The sequence below is a fragment of the Lytechinus variegatus genome, chromosome 11 (assembly GCF_018143015.1).
Source record: "Lytechinus variegatus isolate NC3 chromosome 11, Lvar_3.0, whole genome shotgun sequence".
Lineage (NCBI taxonomy): Eukaryota > Metazoa > Echinodermata > Echinoidea > Temnopleuroida > Toxopneustidae > Lytechinus > Lytechinus variegatus.
Genome location: NC_054750.1, coordinates 17074451 through 17098904, shown reverse-complemented (window position 1 = coordinate 17098904; position 24454 = coordinate 17074451). Strand labels below are relative to the sequence as shown.

The 24454-nt window shown below is 36.0% G+C and overlaps 1 protein-coding gene across 2 annotated transcripts in view; it reads left to right on the top strand.

Moving 5' to 3' along the window:
- The window catches only part of LOC121423732 (MAM and LDL-receptor class A domain-containing protein 1-like), an 81335-nt gene that overhangs the window by 23422 nt on the left and 33459 nt on the right, over positions 1-24454 (top strand). For both annotated transcript variants that reach the window (XM_041619191.1, XM_041619190.1), the window contains exons 2-8: positions 444-578; positions 6444-6757; positions 7547-7631; positions 11160-11321; positions 11679-12001; positions 22319-22403; positions 24280-24444. In XM_041619191.1, coding sequence (XP_041475125.1) covers positions 6458-6757; positions 7547-7631; positions 11160-11321; positions 11679-12001; positions 22319-22403; positions 24280-24444 — 1120 coding nt within the window. In that variant the 5' untranslated portion in view covers positions 444-578; positions 6444-6457. The remainder of the gene's footprint in view (positions 1-443; positions 579-6443; positions 6758-7546; positions 7632-11159; positions 11322-11678; positions 12002-22318; positions 22404-24279; positions 24445-24454) is intronic.

Here is a 24454-nt window from a genome sequence, read left to right as displayed (position 1 = left end):
AGGGGTATGCTTCGTGTATTTTGCCAACCTTTTGAATATCACTTTTTTTGTGGATGGGGGGATTATTTATTCAGATTTATAATGTAAAATAATTTGAAAATAAAACATGAATTAGAATTTAAACTTCAACCGACAAGAGTCCTTAAATTGCCCATTATTGATCTCGTCCTTACGATTTAGAACTGTGAAAATACCAAAAATGTCAGGTAAAACTGTATGTGTGTGTGGGAAGGGGATGTGGTCAATGGATGGATGATAACTATCAATGTCAAGTAGTTCCAAATTGGTAAGTGTATTTCAATTTCTCAATCTTATGTCTCCCATGCCTGTTTACCATTGTAATTGTATGCATTTTATCTTTTTTATGCAAATGTCAATTAAAATTAATTATATCGAACTGAATGATCATGCGATGTCTATATAATTCAATGTTTCTATTACAGAGGATTTCGAGTGCAATTTCGATGAACCAGATTTGTGTGGTTTTACACAAGATACAAATGATGATCTGCAGTTTCTTCATCAGAGTGGGTTGACTCCAACAGAAGGAACGGGGCCACCAGGAGATCATACCTCAGGTTCGTACCACCCCCTCCCCCCCCCCCCCTTCATCACCAGCTAAATGTAAGGAGCGATTCTAGAGGGGGCAGGGGCCACCCTCCTGTCGATTTTTTTTTTCAAGTAGTAAAAAATGGGGAGAAACGGAAATAAAGGAGAACAGTAGAAAGGGACAGTATCTTTGAAAAAGAATGGTTTTGGTCGTGTAACCATCTATAACCTCTGTAATTCTGTCGAGAAACAAACACCCCCCCCCCTTGTCATGGTACCATACATGTAACTGACACCACCCCTGAATAAGATAAGAATCTGATAAAACGATATCATCAGTGCCACTAGAAAACCAGATTCTTTCCCATTATTACTATTAGTTCTAGAAAGATGGTATTCAGGGGGAGGGGGGGGGGGGCGTGTTAAACAGGTCATCGAAAGAAAGGCACTATACTGGTGACACTATCTTGCTCTTCATCAGTTCCTCAATACTTTGAAATTCTTTGTTTTTTTTTAGATTAATCCTCGTAGTTGCCAAGCATATGATTTTAATGTAAGGGTTATTATTGGTCAAGATGAAAATTGACTCCCTTTAGGCCCCCAAAAATGTCTCATTTTCCGTAACATAGAAGGAAAAATGGGAGGATCCGTTGATCGGTATTGATTTTCTTTCAAATACCAAATATGTATCATATGAACTATCTCGATATTGACCCTTGGTTAACGAAGGTTGGACACGAATTCCAAGCTCGTGCAGGTTGAGGACAATGGTTTGCAGCGCAATTTACTAGTTTTTATTCAGTTTGTTTTAAAAATGTTCATGTTTAAGTTACTGAAAATTATCAAATTGTTGTCATGTTTTATTGAAAAAAAAAACAACAGGGAAATATTTTAGGTTTTCCAGCAAGGAGGGTCACAGGTTGTATAGGTTAAGTCGTTGGTAAACGGTCGCATTCATGCACTATAGTCGTGAAATATATATACACATCATTGTTTTCCACCGGGTTTACGCCCCCTATCATAGACTCCACGAGGGAGTAGTACAATGATAGCACAGCTCTGATTATTTATCCATATGCTCATGACTAGTCCGTTAGAAGTTGGAATCGAAAAATCACGATTATTTTAAACAATTACACCATATAAACATTGATCTAATATCTCAGGGGCACCGTCAGGGTACTTTGATAGGGGGCGACGAGGCGACATAAGGATACGTCATGTTTATATTAAATTACGATTGAATAACAAGGATAATAGATTCACGACCCAGTTTTCTCGTTTTGGTATTCGACCTTTTAAGATTTTTTTATCACTTCGGGAAAAAAAGAGGTAATCAATATTCTTGGGGCAGTGATAAAGTCACTATGAAATCCAAATAAAACCCAGCAATGTAGTAACCATTACCGGCGATCTTAGAGATGCCCCCCCCCCATATACCCCTTCGATTTTCGAAGTTTGTGCAGTATTCTGTTTGAGACGTTCATGCCCCCCCCCCCCGATGGATCGAAAATCTCAAGAAATCACCGCCAGCGGTAGTTACCATTTTGTTAGCAAATGTTACAATACTCGCTTTTATTGAAGTTTTTACCCTCGCAATTGCCTTCTATAGTAGCTCAGTGAGCAAAATTATTGATACATCGCTCGTGGCAGTGGCGTACCGTGGGTCACAGCATTGGGGGGGGGGGTGGGGGCAACTGCCCCCCTGTTACACCCACAAATGTAATAATCGCCCACAAATGTAATAACGCCCACAAATGTAATAACACTTTACCCACAAATGTAATAACGCCCACAAATGTAATAACACTTTACCCACAAATGTAATAATTTTTGATCGCCCACAAATGTAATAACACTTTACCCACAAATGTAATAATGCCCACAAATGTAATAACACTTTACCCACAAATGTAATAATGCACTTTACCCACAAATGAAATAATGACTTTACCCACAAATGTAATGAATTTGAAGTGATTTTTGGCGAATTCGTTCTAAACTAATATCCTATAGTAATGCGTTCATATAGCACAAAAGTTCAAAGTCTTTTTTCCAGACCCGGTTAATGAAATATTACAGTACAAGTCCAAGTCTTTTTCCAGACCCGGTTTTTCAAAATTATAATATACGTCCAAAGTCTTTTTACCAGACCCGGTTGTTTCAAAATTATAATATACGTCCAAAGTTTTTTTTCCAGACCCGGTTAATTCAAAAATTATAATGCAAGTCCAAAGTCTTTTTTCAGACCCGGTCGTTTCAAAATTTATAATATACGTCGGTGAGGGGTAAAGACAACACTCTTAGCCCAAGCATTTTAAGTGGGTTTAATTTTGAAGATTGGTCTCAGCTGTCATTTTTTCAATATTTCTTTATCTTTTAAATAACCGGATCCAGACGAAAGACAAAGCATAATTCTCGTGTTATTCCACAAGAATAAGAATATGAGACTCTTGTTTTTAGGATTGTTTAAATCATTTTTAAATCACCGGGTCTGGAATAAAGACAACGCTCTAAACATGAGCTTTTCTACATGCATGGTCTTAATTTGGAGGATTGTTGGTTCTTAGATTCGTTGATGGGGGTTGAGTTTTATTGATTTTTTATTCCTGAAATAATTGTGTCTGGAGGAAAGTCGACCTTCGACAATCGGTCTTCATGTTGTTCCACAGTAATTAGATTATTGGGTATTCGTTTTATAATATTTGTAAAAACTATTTTATTTTTCAAATAGTAACCAAGTCTGGAGAAAGGATGTCTGCCTTACCCACGCGTTATTACAATGTTTTGTAGGGGTAGTAGTATTATTTTAAAAAGACATATTTTTACTGGGTGAAACTTTGGAAATTTGGTCTTAGATTTGAAGTTTTTCAGTTACTTTTTTTAATAGCCGGATCTGGAGGAAAGAGTACGGTTTAAAACTCGTGTTATTCCACGAGAATATAATATAAGGTCTTATGTCAGAAGATTTTTTTTCGTAACTGTTTTAGGTCTGGAATAAAGACAACACTCTAAACCTCTTTTAAAACAGGTTCTTAGGTTGAAGGTTTGTTTGGTCTTAGACTTTGATTTTTTTAATTCTTACTATTAGCGTTTTTTTTTTTTGAAGAAAAAAATGGTCGGGCTGAAAGACTACGCTAAATCCAGCATTAATAAGATGAAAATGAAAATCCATAATTTATTGTTCGAAATAGACATGAAATACTCCGAAAATTTGCTTTGCCCAGTTGATCGTGGGCCCGGCAGCCACTGTGCAGCGCCAGATCGACGAGGCTCTATCCCCTTAATGGTTGAACGCCAAACAGGGTAGCAGCAACTCCCATCTTTTAACGTCTTTTGGTCTGACGCGGCCGGGGTTTGAACCCCAACACACCGGTTATTATTATGGGGTCTTTATACTGTTTTTAAACTGTTATTCATAATGTTTGAATAACAGGTAACCGGGTCTGGAGAAAAGACTACGCTTGATTCTCAATTTACTCTTAGTGCATATATTCACTATATACACCGTATAAGTTGAAACAACAACAAAGACATTAATTCCCCCAGTTTTAATTAACTGGGTCTGGAGAAAAGACTAAGCTCGATTCCCATTTTTTCCACAGGAATATCATTATCGTATCTTAGTTTGGACTTATGTTATAAATTTTGAAATAACTGGGTCTGGAAAAAGACTTTGGACTTATTAAAATTCTTGAAACAACCGGGTCTGGAAAAAAGACTTTGGATTTATATTATAATTTTTTAAACAACCGGGTCTGGAAAAAAGACTTTGGACTTGTACTTTGATGTTGTATTAACCCGGTCTGAAAAAAAGACTTTACACTTTTGTGCTATATGAACGCATTACTATAGGATTTTAGTTTAGAACGGATTCGCCAAAATCCCTTCAAATTTATTACATTTGTGGGTAAAGTCATTATTACATTTGTGGGCGATCAAAAATTATTACATTTGTGGGTAAAGTGTTATTACATTTGTGGGCGTTATTACATTTGTGGGTAAAGTGTTATTACATTTGTGGGCGTTATTACATTTGTGGGCGTTATTACATTTGTGGGTGCAACAGGGCACCAGCAAAAATTTCGAGTCACTTCGGGAGCGCGCGAAGCGCGCTCAGTTGTCAGGTATTCTGACCTAACAGAGATATTTTAAGGACATGAAGGATATGTATCTCACTGATGAAATAATGCGAGCGCGAAGCGCGAGCTGAAAATTTTTGATATTCAGAGCTAAAAAGGGACATTATAAGCATTTTTTTTGTAATGATATGTAACTGTGTATCTAAACAAACAATGTGAGCGCGAAGCGCGAGCTATTTTTTTATATATTGAACCTAATTAGAGAAATTTTTAGGACTATTTCAAAATCCATTAAGAGTATAAATATCTCACCACAGTCATCTAATGCTAGTGCCATCCTTTGCTGATTTTGTTAGAATTACATCTAAACACAGTCATGAAACACCTTTTGTAGTCACTGTAATCATGATTATCATACGCATTTAACTAATCAAATACTGCAAGCGCGAAGCGCGGGATGAAAATTTAGGAAATTTAGACCTGAAGAGGGGCATTCTAAGGCTTGTTTGTATGTATTCCCTAAGACCGAATGTATTTCACTAACCAAATGATGAGAGCGCGAAGCGCGAGCTGAATTTTTTATTTATTGACCCCAAACATGGATATTTTAAGGACTATGCTTTTTGTGAATCCATTAAGAGTATACCTATCTCACCATAGTCATCTATTGCCAGTGCCAAGCGCTTGCCGATTTTGTTACAATTACATCTAAACACATGAAGTACTTTTTGAAGTCATCATTGTAATCATGAGTATCATACGCATCTCACTAATCAAATACTGCGAGTGCGAAGCGCGAGCTGAAAATTTAGGATATTCCGACCTGAAGAGGGGCATTTTAAGGCTTGTTTGTAGGAATTCACTAAGACCCTACGTATTTCACTAGCCGAATGATGCGAGCGCGAAACGCGAGCTGAAAATTTTTGATATTCAGATCAGAAAAATTGACATTTTAAGGACTGATTTAAGGAGTTCATGAAGAGCAGAAATCTCACCAATTCACTAATGCGAACGTTAGCACGGACAGGAAATGTTTTATATTAAGACCTTAAAATAGGGCAATCACTTTAAGTAGTCATGAAAAATAAGAATATGTCACTACATAAAGCAATAATAACTCGAATTGCGAGGAAATATATTTGTGTATATTGATTTGAAAACGGGAGGTTTTAGTACAACAGGATTATATATCTCGTAAAACAGTCTATGCGAGCACCAGGAACAATGAAACAAATAATGTTTCACCAGGAACAATGAAACAAATAATGTTTCATAAAGTAATGAAAAAATGCTTATGTAATATAACATACAACATAATATAATATAAAATTATAATGAACAATAATCTCTTCTTTGCCCACTACGTTTCTCCTCCCTTTTCCCTCTTTTTCTCCCTTTCCCCGTTTTTTTTTTGGCCAGCCGATGGGGGGGGGGCACGTGCCCCCCCCCCGTAGTTACGCCACTGGCTCGTGGTGTTATTATCTCCCCCATCATCAGCACAATTTTATTAGCTTTTGCATCACCATTAACACGGTACCCCAACATCATTATCACAATCACCTGAATTACCATCGCCATCATCGCGTTCATCATCACCTTCACAATCATCGCCATTACCATCATTATTATCTTCATCATCGTTATCGTCATCATAACCATCATCTTCATCATCACCATCCCAATTATCATTGATCATCACCACCACCACTATCCTATTAACATTACCAAATCTTTTATTTTTCATTGTTCTTTTTCTAAAATTGTTAATTTCTGCTTAATGCTAATTCCTTTTTTTCTTAACTATTTTCTCAGGTTTTGGTCATTACATGTACTTCGAAGCATCGGGTGCAACGTTTGGATCCAATGCTCGCCTCATCTCCCCTCGATTTGTAGGTGGAACGAGCGCTGATGATGAATATGACGGTGTGAAGATCACCTTCTGGGCGAGTAAGAATGGTGAAGAAATGGGCGACCTTCGTTTGTTTAAGATGGATGCACCCAGCGGTACTGAAACAGTAACAAGCACCACTTCCACAATGCAGCAGATTCTGGAAGTCCCCGGTGTGCTTGGGCCTCAGTGGGTTAAGAAAAACGTCACTATTCCGAAGCCAGCCGGAGATTTTTATGTACGTTGTATTTTCGGGTATTCCGGGTTTTTTTTTTTACTTCCATTATATGAATTATGCGTAAAATTTATTTTCTGTTGAAGTAATATTCCCATTTGACTCTACATTGAAATGAACTTTGTGGTCATGTTATATATAATCGGAGTATATAGCTCCATCAGAGCAAGATAAAGTAATGTGTTTATTTTGTGTATGATATACCGCCAGAAATATCCTGGCATATCCACGGACAGGGAGGGGAAAAGGGGCACAGGTCCAGGGGAGCGTTTCATGAAGGGACTTTGTCCGACAAGTTCTGTTTTATCCGACAATTACCATAGTAACAGTATGTCTCAGCCAATCATAATCAAGGAAAGATGTCAGATCTGACAACTTGTCGGACAAAAATGTTGATGAAACGCTCACCTGGGCAGCACTTTCAGGGGGTGTCAAGAATTATTTTAAAATGAAAAGGTATCGGGGAAAAAGGAGAAAAATCATTTGATCAAAAATGGAAGGGGTGCGATTGTATGTCAGTGGCTTCAAATGTTTACCAACCTGTAAACTTACGTTCCATGAAATTGTAAATTTCTAGGTGTAAGAATTAAAAATTTCAAAAAAGTTTACGAATGTTTCTGTCAAAGGGAATATGTATAATTCTTAGGTAAATTAATTTCTCGCAGGAATGGTATACCTATTAATCTCGAAGCTACCTTGCGAATGTTCTATTTTTACTCGATATTTAGTTATTTGTACTCAATATTATTTTTTGAATAATAGTTCATACACTGTTATATATTACCTCAACAGATCGTTTTCGAAGCCACGTGTGGAGCATCTTCCGCAAGTGATATTGCTATTGATGACGTCACTGTGAATGATGACATCATCCCAGGTGGGAATGGCTTGTTGATTTATTTCACCTTAATTGCCGATTGGTCTGCTACATCCACTTTGTGTACTTTCTGTGTTATCTCTTCTCACATGGTCTAGTCCTACGCCATCTACAACCAGTTGGTCTACTAAATCAGCCATTTGGCCCAATAGCCATTTAGACAATTAATCATTTGGCCTAATTCCAATTGGTTTATAGTCTGTATGAGAGATGAACTGTTCAATAACCAACTGATTATAATCTCAACGTGTATTATATCAAATTTGTATATACTTGATCTTATTGCAAAAAAAATACAAAAATGTATTAAACAAAAATAAACAAACTCCCATAGTTCAACCCCAATATAAATACTCACCTATGGGAACAGAATATAGGTTATGGATATAGTTTTGCTCTTAAACACATGAAAACATAATTTCCTCCTTTATGATACCTTTATTAACGATAATCAGAAAGACCCCAAACAAATCAATATACATGAACATTTTCGTATGGGGGAGGAGGCCACTATTCACTAACAATTAATCTCATTTGTCATCAATTTCTGTCGAATGATTTTGCCCATTCTTGCAATTTCTAATGGAAGGATTTGTTGTTCGTTGACTTATCTTGTCCCCTTTGTGTTATTCATAAGTTGTAATTTATAACTTTTTTATATCCAATTTTAGATATTACATCAGCAATGACGTGCATGTCATGTTTCGTCACGATCGCGCGATGAACAACCAAGATTTGAGGGGGGGGGGGTAAGCTCCCCGGGGCTTAATGCACCCTTAATTGAAGGGATTTGAAGAGATCCAAATGGACTGAAGTTAGGGACCAATCGAATTCTGGTTTTAGTTTGAATCTAACAGATTCATCTTTTAAATCTCAAAGGATTAAAATTTTAAATCCCTCTAGATTTATCTTGTCTTGTCTTACTGTTGAAGCCGACAATCAAGGTGTTGATTATTATGGCAAAGTTAAAAAGAGTTGACTTGACATTGTCTGCGATATCCTACTGTACTGTTGAAACATTAGATAAAAAAGGACATTGCTGGTGATGCCGTTAACATGCTGACCTTGTCACAAATTTGTCGAGGGTTGCAGCATCGCACTACCTCAGCTGGTAGCCCGCTCCAGTCCTTTACGGTGCGATGCAGGAATGAAGATCCTCTGTACTGGGTTCTACAGGTGATCAGCTGGAACTGTCTGTTTCGAGAACGACGCAGGCGAGTTGGTAGTGGGACAAGTTTTTAAGTTAGTTATTGGGCAATGTGCAAGGTTGTTGGTTATTTTGAAGAGCATGGAGAGGCGTGTGATCTTTCTTCTCTGCTGAAGGGTCTGCCAGCCGAGGGTCTTGATCATCTCACTAACATTTGAAGTTTTGTGGTACTTGTTCATGACAAAACGTGCAGTACGTCTCTCTATAAACTCCAGCTTATCAATGTTTTTCTTTGTAGAAGTTTATCAAACTGAGGAGGCGTACTCGAGCACAGGTCTCACAAAGGCTTTAGATGCTCTCTCTTTGATCTTTGCAGAGCTTATTTTCAGATTTATTCGTAGGAAACCAATGGTTTTGCTGGCTTTACTGCAGATCCCACTGATATGACTGTCCCAGCCCATGTTTTGTTGGATAGTGACACCAAGGTACTTCGCAGCAGTCACCTTTTCCAGCATGTGACCATGCAGGTGGTAAGATTGATCAAGCGGATGTGTGCTCCTGGTAATAGACAGTGATGTGTACTTTGTGGGTTGGAACATCATGTCCCAGTTTTTCTCCCAGTCACTAAGATGTTGAAGGCCTTGCTGTAGGATATCTTGGTCAACATCACTATTCACCACCCGTAGACTGTCGTGTCGTCAGCAAACAGATAAACATTTTAGGACACACACTTGGGTAGGTCATTTATGTATAATGTTAGGAACGGGCAAGGGCCGAACACGGACCCTTGCGGTACGCCCGATTTCACATGGATGCAGGACGATCTTTTGCCATCAACTAGTACGGCTTGGTACCTTTTATGAAGGAAACTGGCTATCCAAGAAAGTGTATGGCCACAGAGTCCTAAGCATTGTAGCTTACATGTATGTACTAAAAGGCTGTGGTTGACTTTATCAAATGCATTAGCAAATTCCGTTATCAAGATGTCAGATTGTTTTCCATTCTCAAGATGGTAGGTAAGATCCTCTGTGAACTCTAGTAGCTGTGTGTCACAAGAATGCTGTGTACGTAAACCATGCTGGGTCTCTGCCAACACCGCATGTGTGTTGAATTGGTCCATCATTTCACTGACAACTATGTGCTCCATGATATTGCATGCAACTGAGGTAAGTGAGATTTGCCTGTAGTTACCTGGGTCGTAGAGATCGCCCTTATTGAATACAGGGGTCACATGAGCAAATCTCAAGTCTGCTGGTACAAAGCCTGTTGTAAGTGAAGACACAAGTGAGAGCCGGGGCAAGCTCTCTGGAGAGTGCTTTAAGCACTCTAGCACTTTTGCCGTCAGGACCGCTAGCCTTATAGGGGTTTAGATTTTCCATCGTTTTTTCTACTCCTTGTACAGATATCACAAATCTCATCCATTTTTGGAATTCCTGGATCTGTCATGTCTGTCTTTTGTAGAAATTCATCATTGGTAAATGATTTTCCATCTCCGAAGACTGACTGGAACTGAAGATTGAGAATATCTGCCTGCTGTTCGGGGTCAGCTGTCAAGTGACTATCGTTCTACAGTGGAGCTACCCCAGAGTAGTTTGCTCTGTTGTTCTTGATGTAAGACCAAAGCCTCTTGTTTCCTGCTAGCTTTGAAGGGTCATCACCTGGGAAGATGTTGTTCAAATACTTCCAGTAGTTCTGCTTTGTCTGGGTCTGTATCTCACGCCTCAGCGTTTTAACTGCATCTTTCAAGTCTTGGGGTCCAGACTTCTTCAATAGCCTATACAGTCTGTTCTTTTTGTTGATTAGTCTCCTCAGGCTCGCATTGATCCAGGGATGGCTAATCTTTGTTCGAGAAGTTTTGTACGGGATGTAAGTCTTAATGGCATCAAGAAGCTTCTCTTTGAATGTGGTCCACAAATCTTCTGCTGTGCATGTATCCTTCATGTTAATAAGATCAGCACTCATATCTCTGGCTACGTTCCTAAGAGAAGCTTGTTGTCCCAATCGCCCTTGTCATACAGTGGAATTTCACGAGGAGTTTTTCTTTTTGGCACATTGACATTGAACTCACAATATGGAATGCAATGATCCGACAGGCCTGGTCTTACTTCCACCCGAGGAGAATGTTCCAAGGTGTTGCCCTTTTAATTAATTATAACTTAATGTTAGGATTCAAAATAAATTCAGAATTCGATTGGACCCGAACTACAATCCATCTTGCTTTATTTCCAATCGCTGCAATATAGGGGTTAAGAAGATGATGTGCAGTGGCGACGATGGGGAGAAGGGAGGGGGGGGGGCTGGACGTCCCCTGCCATATACTAGTATAAGTTTTCACAGGATTATTGGTTTGTAACTTGTCACATTTTTTACTTTCTTTTCAGGACCTATTCCCCTTGAAATATTCAATTGCACTTTCGAGGAGCCCGACACTTGCGTATTAACTCAGGATGACACCGATGATTTCAATCTTTTGAAATATGTAGCATCGAATAATGCCAATCCGCACGCTATGAGGAAAGACCACACCCTCGGCGATGACACAGGTAACAAGAGATCAATCACTAGTTTGTTTCTTATAAACACAAGGACGTAGGCTGGGGTGCACTGGACCCTCCCGCTGAGGCAGAGGAGTTCCGATACTGACAAGCAAAATGAAATTTGTACCCCTTCTTTTCTTTTCAACAGCTGATTTTCCCAACTGTGCAACCCCTATACCACTTTAGTACCACCTCTCTAGGTTGTGCACCTCCCCATGCTCAAACCAGCCTTTATGCCCTTGTAAACATACGAAAAGTGTTTTTCAATACCCCGCCCATGATCTGACTGTCACATTACCCCCGCCCCGTCCCGTATACCACATCTTCACTTTGTATCTGGTGAAATTTATTTTTCTTCAACAGGGAGCTATATGTCCGTCGATGCATACATTCATCGTTTGGATTGGTATTGGTGGGGTTGGCGCATGACATCTGCCGATCAGTCTGCTGGTCAGGAGGCTCGACTGATCTCACCCATGATCTCTAAGGTCAATGAAGGCGAAGATCCCGCTTGCTTACTTTTCTTTTATCATATGCACGGAGGCGATGGTGTCGGTCAAATAAGAGTCTTCATCAAGAATGAGACATCAGAAGATCTTGGCGGTCTGGAGTGGTTCTTGGGTGGTGAGAGGGGTAGTGTTTGGCGGGCAGCTGAAGTCAGGATTGATCAACCTCTCGACTTCCAGGTACTGTTCATAGGATTCCAGATTGGGGTTTTGGTGGGTTGGTTGGGATTCTGTCTTATCTTATGCGGGACTTCGTTGATGCATGGACCTGTTAATATTGTAGTGGGTCCATGGTTTGATGCAATCCTGTCGTGAAATACCCACGATCTTCCTGTAGGAGTCGAGGTGAAAGGTAGTTATACGTTCCTGTAGGGAGTAAAGAGAAAAATCATTCTTTCCTTTGGGGCCGCACAAAACAGTTATCATCGATCAATATAGATAAGATTCTTTCAAACTTCTTATCGACGAGGGATCGTTTTTTTTTTATTATATTCATTCATGAAGATTGAACACTAAAGCTTTCTGTTTTTTGTAGACAAAAAAAGCTGGGCTATGCTATTCTGATTCAGAGGATTTAATTTTATCTAAAGATAATCTTGACTCGTATTTTTAATGAAGGGGAAATGAATACTTGTTTTATATAATATATTTATTTTAATATTTCACTGCACAAAAACTTTCAAGGTCGGATGGCACAATCGCGAAGTCACCCTCTAACCTGAGTTACATGATGCACTGTTAGATAAGAATCAAATGGCACACGAAAGAGGTTAAACGATTATTGTGATAAACAACTCCTTTTCCTGCACTGTTAGAAAAAATAAAAGAAGTTCCTGCAGCAGAGTCTCGAGAACACCTGTAATCTTACCGAATTGCGTAATCTTACAGGAAATTGGTATTTGATGTATGGAATCTTACAAATTTCCTTGAATAAAACACCCTTTTCCCCTTTTTAAACAGACCTGTTCTGTTAAATTGCAGAAAAATTCTTGTTTTATGAATTTACAGAATGATTCTGTTATTGCTTTCTACAAAATCTTCTGTTTATTTTCTGTAAAATCACGGGTTTTTACCAATTTCCTGTAAGATTACGCAATTCGGTAAGATTAGAGGTGTTCTCGAGACTCTGCTGCAGGAACTTCTTTTATTTTTTCTAACAGTCTGTGCCACAGTGACACACAAAGTACTATGTGAAAATGGGACATTCCCATGTGATATTACACAGTGTATAGGGATGTTTGTTCATAGGTGTGGGGACAATAATTATCATATAGCGATTCACATGTCATGATGAAAGTTTCGTGCTGCATACTGACATAAGAGTCAACTTAACAGAGGTCCATTTGGATTCGCCTTAACCCTTAACATGCTTAGGGTCGAGGGGAAGGGGACTTATAGGGTTACAAAATGTCGTCGTAAACCGGCCTTATCTTTGTAATATAACTATCAACATACATATGGTAGAAGAGCGGATAAGCTCCAAAAATCACAAGAATTGTGCAAATTTTGACTAAAGCATGAAACTTTCACAAGTATTAGTATATGCCATAAGATTTATTTTAAAGATGGGAGGTAAATTTAAAAATGCCATTTTCGGCCGTTGCCATGGCAACGGAATAATTTCTCAAAAATGACATACATGCCCATGTAAATGGTAAATAAACATGATATAGATGAATAAAATGATAATTTTCAAGCTTCCAATTGAATATACATAAAATTTATAAACATTCAAAATCAATGAGATAGTTCCAATTGGTCCGTTGCCATGGCAACGGCTTGTTTTTCCCAAGAAAAATAAAAATTTTGATTAAAAAAACGTTGTAGAATATGATTTATCTTTAATTTCCCCTAATTTTACAGTGTTAAACAAAGATATTTTGGTTGCTAGATGTATAAATCATATCTCAAGCCATTGCCATGGCAACCAAATAACAGTTGATTTACAAAATAACATGGTTGACAAGACAATGGGCAGGTGGAAAAATCAACTGGAATTGACTTAATCTGTATGCTTTAGTTTTGACCCCCTCATTTGAACCAAAAATACAGAAAGTGTTTTGCAGGAGTTCTTTATAAAGATAAAACTTTATGTTGCCTTGTTAATGCTTAAATTAAATATAAAAAAAAAACAATGTTGCAAAGATCCCGTTGCCATGGCAACAGCTTATTTCCCTCTAGAAAGGTAAAAATATTGATAAAAATGTAGAATACATGTATGATCATCAGTCCATTTTCAATCATTTTTGAGGTACTAATCGAGATATGCTTGTGACTAAATTTATAAATATAACATCTTAAGTCATTGCCATGGCAACCAGATAACATCTAATAAAAAACAACAACAACAGGGATGACAAGGTTATGGAAAGGTGAAAAGTACAATGAAAATTAACTTATATGTACATGCATAAGGTTTGACCTACTCAATTAATTTAGGGGAAATAATACAGTGAGTGTTCTGCATGAAATAATTGGAATGATACAGATTGATGTTGCCTTGGTAATACTTGAATTAAATAAAAAGAAACAATGTTGCAAAGAGCCCGTTGCCATGGCAACAGCTTATTTCCCTCTAGAAAGGTGAAAATATTGATAAAAATGTATAATACATGTACGATCATCATTCCAATTTCAATCATTTTTGCCTACTAATCAGAATATGCTTGTGACTAAATTCATGTATATGTAAAACATCTTAAGTCATTGCCATGGCAACCAGATAACATTTAATGTAAAAGAAACAACAACAACAACAGGGATGACAAGGTTATGGATAGGTGAAAAACACAATGAAAATAACTTTTATGCATAAGGTTTGACCTACTCAATTAATTTAGGGGAAATAATAAAGTGAGTGTTCTGCATGAACTAATTACAATGTCCAACATTGATGTTGCCTTAGTAATACTTGAATTCAACGATAAATATCAATGTTGCAAATGACCTGTTGCCATAGCAACGGCTCATTTACCCAAGAAAAGTACTAGTTTTGATAAGAAAAATGACTATAGACTCTGATTTTTCTTTCATTTCTCCTAATTTTGTGATAAGAATTGATATGTTTGCTGTTAACATACAAATAATATCTGAAGCCATTGTCATGGCAACCAAATTACATCTAATTTGAAAAAAAAATATGGTTGACGACACAATGGACAGGTGGAAAATACAATTAGAATTAATCTGTATATGCTTAAGTTTTGAACCCCTCGTTTGAACATAAAGTACAGAACGAGTTCTGCAGGAGTTCTTTAGAAAGATAAAAAATTATGTTGCCTTGGTAACGCTTGAATTAAATTCTTTTAAAAATGTTGCAAAGGGCTCGTTGCCATGGCAACAGCTTATTTCCCTGTAGAAAGGTAAAAATATTGATAAGAATGTAGAATACAGACATGTATGATCATCTTTCCATTTTCAATTATTTTAAGGTACTGATCAAGATACGTTTGTGACTAGATTTATAAATATAACATCTTAAGCCATTGCCATGGCAACCAGATAACATCTATTTTTTTTCAAAAACAACATGGATGACAAGGGTATGGAGACTATGGACAGGTGAAAAATTCACTTAATGTGCATGCATAAGGTTTGACCTCAATCTCGGGGAAACAATACAATGAGTGTTCTGCATGAACTAATTAGAATGATAAACATTGATGATGCCTTGGTAATACTTGAATTCAATTATAAATATCAACGTTGCAAACGATCTGTTGCCATAGCAACTGCTCATTTCCCAAGAAAAGTATCAGTTTTGATTAGAAAAACTGTAGTGGTCCTATGTGTCCAAGACCTTGAGACGGCTTCCAAAAATGGAGTTTGAAATGGCTGTTGATATATAAATGGACATAGCTCACTTTCATATCCGTCTGGGATAATTATATGATTTCGTGTCTAGACCATGGTTTCAATGGTCAAGTAATACACTATGACAAGTTACACGGACAGTCAGTTGTCCTGTATATTAAAAGAAATCCAAGATGGCTTTGAAAATGGAGTCTAAAATTGCTGTTGCTGCATTAAAAAACGTAGTTTGTTTAATATCTTGGAATAAGTTTATGCCATAGTGAAATGTGTCAAACTATACATAAGGACAAGTTAGTGGTCAAGTATGTCCAAAAATCCAAGGTGGCTTCCAATAATGGAATATAGAATAGTCCCTGTTACTAACAAATGGACATATTTCGTGTAATATCTGCCAAGTGCATATTATTTTGATATCTAGTTTTAAAAGTCAGTAAATACACCATGTACATTGGAACAAGTTACAAGGACACAAGGACAGTCAGTAATCCAGTATGTTCCAACATCCAAGATGGCTTCAAACAATCGGAGTCTATTGAATTGGAGCCTGTTGCTTAAAAATTGACATAGTTCATTTAAATCCACCAAGGAAAACTGATTTTGGTGTTCACACTTTGGTTTTAAGTTTTAAAAGATATGTTTAGACTTGATACAATGTATCCAATCCAGTTGTCCATTTTGCCTAAAAATCCAAGAGGGTTCCGAAATGGCATCCAAAATGACTTCTATCACTCCAAAATTATCAGAGTTCATAAAACCTGTAAGAAACAATTTTGGTGTCTACACTGTGGTATGAAGGGTCCACTATTACATTAGGACAAGTAAAAAGGATGGTTAGTTTTCAATTTTGTCCAAAATCCAAGGTAGATTCTCACAAGTGGATATCATATCCACTTCAAAGTAACAGTCGCCATTTTAGAATCTATTTATGGAAGCCATCTTGGATTTTCAGGCAAAATGGACAATTATACATCATTTTAACCAGTCCCAACATATCATTTGATCCTTGAAATCCTAGTGTAGACACCAAAACAACATCCCAAGGTGTATTTTAATGTACTATGTCCACTTTTAAGTAATTCCATTGATTGTCCTTGTAACTTGTTCTAATGCATTAAAAAATGGTTTCATGATAATGGTTGAGACATCAAAATCATATTCCCCAGACAGATATTGAACAAACTATGTCCTAATTTATTATTTGACTCTTGTAACTATGGTTTAGACACCAATATCACATCTCACAGGCGGATATAGAATGAACTACGTCAAATTTTATTAAAAACAGTCAATTTTAGACCCCATTTTTGTAAGTCACCTTGCGTTTTTTTACATACCAGACCAATGACTGTCCTTGTAACTTGTCTTAATGCATTACACGACCCTTTAAACTATGGTTTAGACAGCAACATAATATTCCCCAGACAGATATTGAACAACCAATGTATATTTGTAAGTAACATTAGACATGGTTTTACAAAACTTTTTTGTAAGCCATCTTGGAAATGTGGACATACTAGACCACTGACTGTCCGTGTAGCTTGTCCTTATGTATTGACCCTTGAAATAACAAATCATATTCCCCAGACAGATATTGAACAAACTATGTCCTAATTTATTATTTGACTCTTGAAGCTATGGTTTCAACACCAAAATATATTTTACAAGTGAATATAAAGGAGCTATTCCATTTTCAAGTATCAGCAACCGTTTTAGAATAGTTTTTGGAAGCCATACTGGATTTTCGAACACACCTGACTGTCATTGTAACTTGTCCTAATATTGTTAGACTCTTGAAACCAATGATTTAGACACCAATATATCATCCTCTAGGCCAATATGAAATGAGCTATGTACGCTATCAGCAACCATTCTAGATTCAATTTTTCGAAGCCATCTTGGATTTTTGGACATTCCAAACCACTGGCTGTCCCTGTATTTGGCCAAATGTACTACTTGATCCTTAAAACCAATGAATAGAAACCAAATTAAAGCCATTTTATCAAGTAATGGATAAATTGTGGATTTTTAGCTCACGGCAGCCAGTGAGGGCACCATCTTGGAACACCCTTGAGTGCTTAAATTATTTTTAACCTTTCAACCAGTAAGGGTATATTTATCGTATTTGACCAGTCTACTTTTCATGTAAAATAACCAGTGAATAGATTAAACTTCGTGTTGAATAGATTCATACGTTACTTTAAAAATTATCACAGTATTACACAATTTTCTTCGTCAAAATCAGCAGTGTAATTTTGAGGGGGCCAGATATGACGTATCGAGCAAAATTTACTTTAAAATGTTCTCACCGAGCCAGCGACAGAGCAAAAAATTTCATTTTTTTTTCATTTTGGGTACATTATTCGTAAAATAATATTTCATCCATCTCTCTTTCACTTTCTCTTTATTTTTTTTAGTAATGATTTTTTTTGGGGGGAAAAGGGTTGCTAAATTACTGGGAATTTCCTTGATAGAAACTTTCCATCGGAATAAATTTGACTTTTGTGGGAATTTTTTAAATTTTTGGGAATTTTCAGGAATTAAAAGAAAATGATGGGAATTTTCAAAAGTAACAATTTTCTGATATTTATATGCAGGAAATAGGCGTATCCTGGCAGATGATGCTTAATAGTGCTTTGATATCATATTTCAAGCCAAGTATGCTAAAACAGTCAGACAAGGCATGATTTCAATGATCTCCATGTAAATGATGATTTACTGTATTTACCTTGATTTTGATATCAAGACCATGTCGACTCCTTACATAGACCTATGATTTTGAGTTATCAACCCCTATAATCCCCTTATATATTGATATGATGAACAGCTTTAAAACACATATCACCCCAAGACGCTTTCTTAAAAATGGCCGCCTGCGAATACTTTGAACGAAATTGTCCAGCATCGAGTTTAGGGCATTTATTTGAGCCTACAAAACTCTGATACGATTTTTGTAGGTCTTATTTCGATACCATGTATAATGAAACAAGATTGTGCTTATCATTTAGCATTTTTATGTTCAGCACCCCTTAAAAAGGGGAAAAAAGAAATAAATAAACATATTTTTATTAAAATTTGTACTTGTCTGGAGCCATTTGCAACATTGATATTCATCATTATGTTCAAACATTACCAAAACATAAGTATTTTTGTCAACCTAATGAAACAATGCATAACACTTATTATCACCCGTATCAGACATCTGAGCTGGTCATTTACAAAACCGTATTGCCCTACATTTTCTGAATATCGGGAAGGGTAGGTATATTGTTTGTATTTTCCTCGGTCTCAATGTGCGCATTTACTTTGCATGCAGAGACGACGCAAAATATACCTTTGTATTTTCCCTGGTCTCACATCCGGGCATTTGTGGATGCGTATAAAGAGATACGCTCCATAAGGATCCGCGCACCAACAATATACGTCATAATATAGACAACGCTGGATCCGAGAGCTTGCAAGTACTAGTACGTCATAATGGTAAAGTGCAGAGCCTAGACCGATATTAACATGACACAATAGAACTCTATTTTTAAAAGAAATATCCCCATTATCATGATTTTTGCTCTAGATATCTGATTTGGATGATAATAAAAATATTGACTGGCTCTTCTTTCGGGGAACATCAAATATATTGCCCTTAAAAGACCCATATTGCCCTCGTCTAAAGACTCGGGCCAATATGATTCTTTTGCTGGCAATATATTTGATGTTCCCCTCAAGGCCAGTCAATATTATATAAATGTAACTCTTGTTCAAAATTACATGTAAAAGAGCAGGTCCAATCTTGCGCATATTAAGTTAATTTTATTGTATTTTCCGTCTGTCCATTATTTTGTCAGCTATAGTTTTTGGGGTAAATTAAATGTTATGTTATTGCAATATCAATGCCTCAATATGTTATTTATACATTTAACAACAAAAATGTACCCGTATCTTTGGCACCCTAACTTTAGTGGAAATAAATGAAATATAAGATTCTACTAGGTATTTTTTTCATCAAAGATGGTCTTTTCTGGAGGAAAAATGATCCGTTGCCATGGCAACCGAACACACATTTGCAAACATCGATATCATTTAGTTCAACCATTACCAAGGCAGCATCAGTTTTATCATGCTATTGTACTCATGCAGAACACTCACTGTAATTTTTGTTCAAAACTTAATGACTGGTCAAACATTATGTAGATTAAGTAAAATTTTATTTTACATTCCACCTGACCATTATCATTTCAACAGTGTAATTTTTTTGTATTTATAAATTACATCTTTATCTCAGTGGCTGAAGATGTTATCTACATATTAACAACAAGCATATAATGCTTAGCATCCTAAAATTAGGTGAAATGAAAGAAAAATCAGATTTTACCATGTTTTTATCAAAGCTGCTGATACTTTTCTGGGGGGGGGGACATTTGAATTACTAACATTTGAATTACTTATATTTATCATTGAATTCAAGTATTACCAAGGCAACATCAATTTATTATTCTAATGAACTCATGCAGAATACCTAGTGAATTTTTTTGTCCAAAATTCCAAACCTTTCACACATTGAGTTATATTGTATTTTCCACCTGTCCATGATATTGTCATCCAAATTAATATTTTTGTAAATTAGATATTATTTGGTTGTCATGTCAATAGCTTCAGATGTTATTTAAACATTTTGCATCAAACATATCGATGTTTAACACACTAAGATTAGGGGAAATGCAAGAAAAATAAGATTCTATAGTCCTTTTTTAATAAAAATTGGTACTAAATGATCCGTTGCTATGGCAACAGGCCATTTTCAACATTGATCTTTATCCTTGAATTCAAGTATTACCAAGGCAACATCAATCTGTATCATTCCAATTAGTTCATGCAGAACACTCACTGTATTATTTCCCCTAAATTAATTGATTAGGTCAAACCTTATGCATGTATATATAAATTAATTTTTATTGTACTTTTCACCTATCCATAACCTTGTCATCCCTGTTGTTTCTTTTTTTTAATTAGATGTTATCTGGTTGCCATGGCAATGACTTAAGATGTTACATTTATAAATTTAGTCACAAACATATCTCGATTAGTACTTAAAAAAATTATTGAAATGGAATGATGATCATACATGTATTCTACATTTTTATCAATATTTTTACCTTTCTAGAGGGAAATAAGCTGTTGCCATGGCAACGGGTTCTTTGCAACATTGTTTCTTTTTATTTAATTCAATTTTTACCAAGGCAACATCGATCTGTATCATTCCAATTAGTTCATGCAGAACACTCACTGTATTATTTCCCCTAAATTAATTGAGTAGGTCAAACCTTATACATGTACATATAAGTTAATTTTTATTGTACTTTTCATCTTTCCATAACCTTGTCATCCCTGTTGTTGTTGTTTTTAATTAGATGTTATCTGGTTGCCATGGCAATGACTTAAGATGTTGTATTTATAAATTTAGTCACAAGCATATCCCGATTAGTACCTCAAAAATGATTGAAATGGAATGATGATCATACATGTATTCTACATTTTTATCAATATTTTTACCTTTCTAGAGGGAAATAAGCTGTTGCCATGGCAACGGGTTCTTTGCAACATTGTTTCTTTTTATTTAATTCAAGTATTACCAAGGCAACATCAATCTGTATCATTCCAATTAGTTCATGCAGAACACTCACTGTATTATTTCCCCTAAATCAATTGAATAGGTCAAACCTTAAGCATATACATATAAGTTAATTTTTATTGTACTTTTCATCTTTCCATAACCTTGTCATCCCTGTTGTTGTTGTTTTTAATTAGATGTTATCTGGTTGCCATGGCAATGACTTAAGATGTTATATTTATAAATTTAGTCACAAGCATATCCCGATTAGTAGGCAAAAATGATTGAAATTGGAATGATGATCATACATGTATTCTACATTTTTATCAATATTTTTACCTTTCTAGAGGGAAATAAGCTGTTGCCATGGCAACAGGATCTTTGCAACATTGTTTTTTTTTTATATTTAATTCAAGCATTAACAAGGCAACATAAAGTTTTATCTTTATAAAGAACTCCTGCAGAACACTTTCTGTATTTTTGGTTCAAATGAGGGGGTCAAAACTAAAGCATACAGATTAAGTCAATTCCAGTTGATTTTTCCACCTGCCCATTGTCTTGTCAACCATGTTATTTTTGTAAATCAGTTGTTATTTGGTTGCCATGGCAATGGCTTGAGATATGATTTATACCTCTAGCAACCAAAATATCTTTGTTTAACACTGTAAAATTAGGGGAAATTAAAGATAAATCATATTCTACAACGTTTTTTAATCAAAATTTTTATTTTTCTGGGGAAAAACAAGCCGTTGCCATGGCAACGGACCAATTGGAACTATCTTGTTGATTTTGAATGTTTCTAAATTTTATGTATATTCAATTGGAAGCTTGAAAATTATCATTTTATTCATCTATATCATGTTTATTTACCATTTACATGGGCATGTATGTCATTTTTGAGAAATTATTCCGTTGCCATGGCAACGGCCGAAAATGGCATTTTTAAATTTACCTCCCATCTTTAAAATAAATCTTATGGCATATACTAACACTTGTGAAAGTTTCATGCTTTAGTCATAATTTGCACAATTGTTCGGCTAATCCGCTCTACTATGGATCAATGTTTTGTTTCCTTTTGTTAGATCATATTCCAAATCACGGCTGGGAACTTGGAAAATATTGCACTAGATGACATCAGCCTGTCACGATACGAATGCCCCGGTGAACGTGAGTATACATTGTATACGATGCGTGTATACGAATATTATTATTAATGTCTTTTGTTATCGTTGTTTATTATATAATGTTGAGGATGATAATACATAAAACAGTAAATAAAAATAAAGTTTGTGACAATTATAAAGAATGGAAATGATACTTGATTATGTTGTTAATAATATTAATAATAGTAATGATGAATAGAATTGCTTTGTTGCCGATCTTCTCAAAGACTCTGGAAAAAAATAATGTACAAAAGATTAAACGATTATTTGCTTTATCATAATATCATGACACCGCATCAATTTGGCTTCAGGAAAAATTGCTCTACTAGTATGGGTGTATTAAACTTGGTCAACACAATTATCACTGCTATGAATGATGGAAAATTTTGCCTTGGTGCATTCCTTGACTTAAGTAAAGCCTTTGACACCATTGATCACAGTATACTCCTAATTAAGCTTGAATATTATGGCATTCGTGGGATGGCTGTAAATTGGTTTAAAAGCTATCTAGAAAACCGGTCCCAATTTGTGGTTATCAACGGTGTCAGCTCAGAATATAGAAATATTAAATTTGGAGTACCGCAAGGATGGGTTCTTGGTCCGTTGCTTTTCCTAATCTATATTAATGATATCGTTAATTCTTCCAAATTGCTTACATATTCTTTATACGCTGATGACACCTGTTTATTACTTTCTCATAAGAATTTGCAAAGTCTTATTCGGGAGGTAAATACTGACATTTGTCTTGTTTTTGCCCGGTTTTGTTGTAATAAGCTGTTACTGAATACAAGTAAAACAGTTGATGAATACTTGTCATGGAATTATCACCTTAATAATGTATTTTCTAAAGTATCTCGTAATGTTGGTGTGTATCAAAAGTAAGATATTTCTTACCTCAACGAACATTGGTTTCTTTATATAATGCTCTAATTGTTCCACATTTAATGTATTGCAATATTGCTTGGGGACATACATACAGGACTCATGTACATAAACTACAAGTTCTTCAAAAGAAAGCTATAAGATATGTCACAAATTCAAATTATCTGGCTCCAAGTTCCCCACTTTTTTGCAGTTGAATATGTTACCACTTAATGAAATGGTCTCGCTGAATTGTGTTATTTTCATGTATAAATACCAATCCCTGCATTGTTCTTTCTTACAAGAAACTTTTGTGGTTAATTCTAAGATTCATAATTATAACACACGTCAGAGACATCATATTCACCAACCCTTTGCTAGAATTAATGCTACGTTGAAATCATTCAGAACAAATTGTGTTAAAGAATGGAATATGTGTCCTGCTGATATAAGAAATAGCAGTACCCTGTCTCGGTTTAGGAAATTATGTCATAAATATCTACTTGATAAATTTAAGACTAGTTGTTAGTTGCACCTGGGGGTGACATGTTTGGAGTGTGAATGTGTGTGTTTGTCTGTGTGAGTGTGCGAATGCTTGCGTGTGGGTTATGTTCCTGTTGTGATCTTTAAATACCTTGTAATTTTTATCATTTTTTCTCATAGTTGTTCTATGTTTAAGTAAAATATCACATGCAGGGGCCCCTGATTACAAGCTGTGCTTCTTTGGGGTCCCAAACCTGTCATTTTCATCAGTTCTTAGTAATGTAACCATTTTATTTTGTTTGTACTTTTGTACTTTGTACTTTTTTGGACTGGTTTGAATAAATTCAATTCAATAATAATCCTATGATAATTAAACTATCTGTGTATCATGATTATATGTATAATAGTGAATTCATTGATAACATGATAATATCGAAAGTATAGTTTTTAAATAATCATCTTCTTTATTCGATGTAAACACGATTCTTGTCTTATCCATTCAATTTTCTTGTAATATCATTTCCATCCTTCTCCAGACCCGGTTGCCCTAGTGCCGAGCGTCGATTGTGATTTCGGAGAAGCAGAAATTTGTTACTACACGCATGACCCCACAGCGAACTTTAACTGGATTTGGACTAATCGTGCGACAGATAGCTCATTTACTGGTCCAGCTCAGGACCATACAAGAGGGGACGAATTAGGTAAGATCAT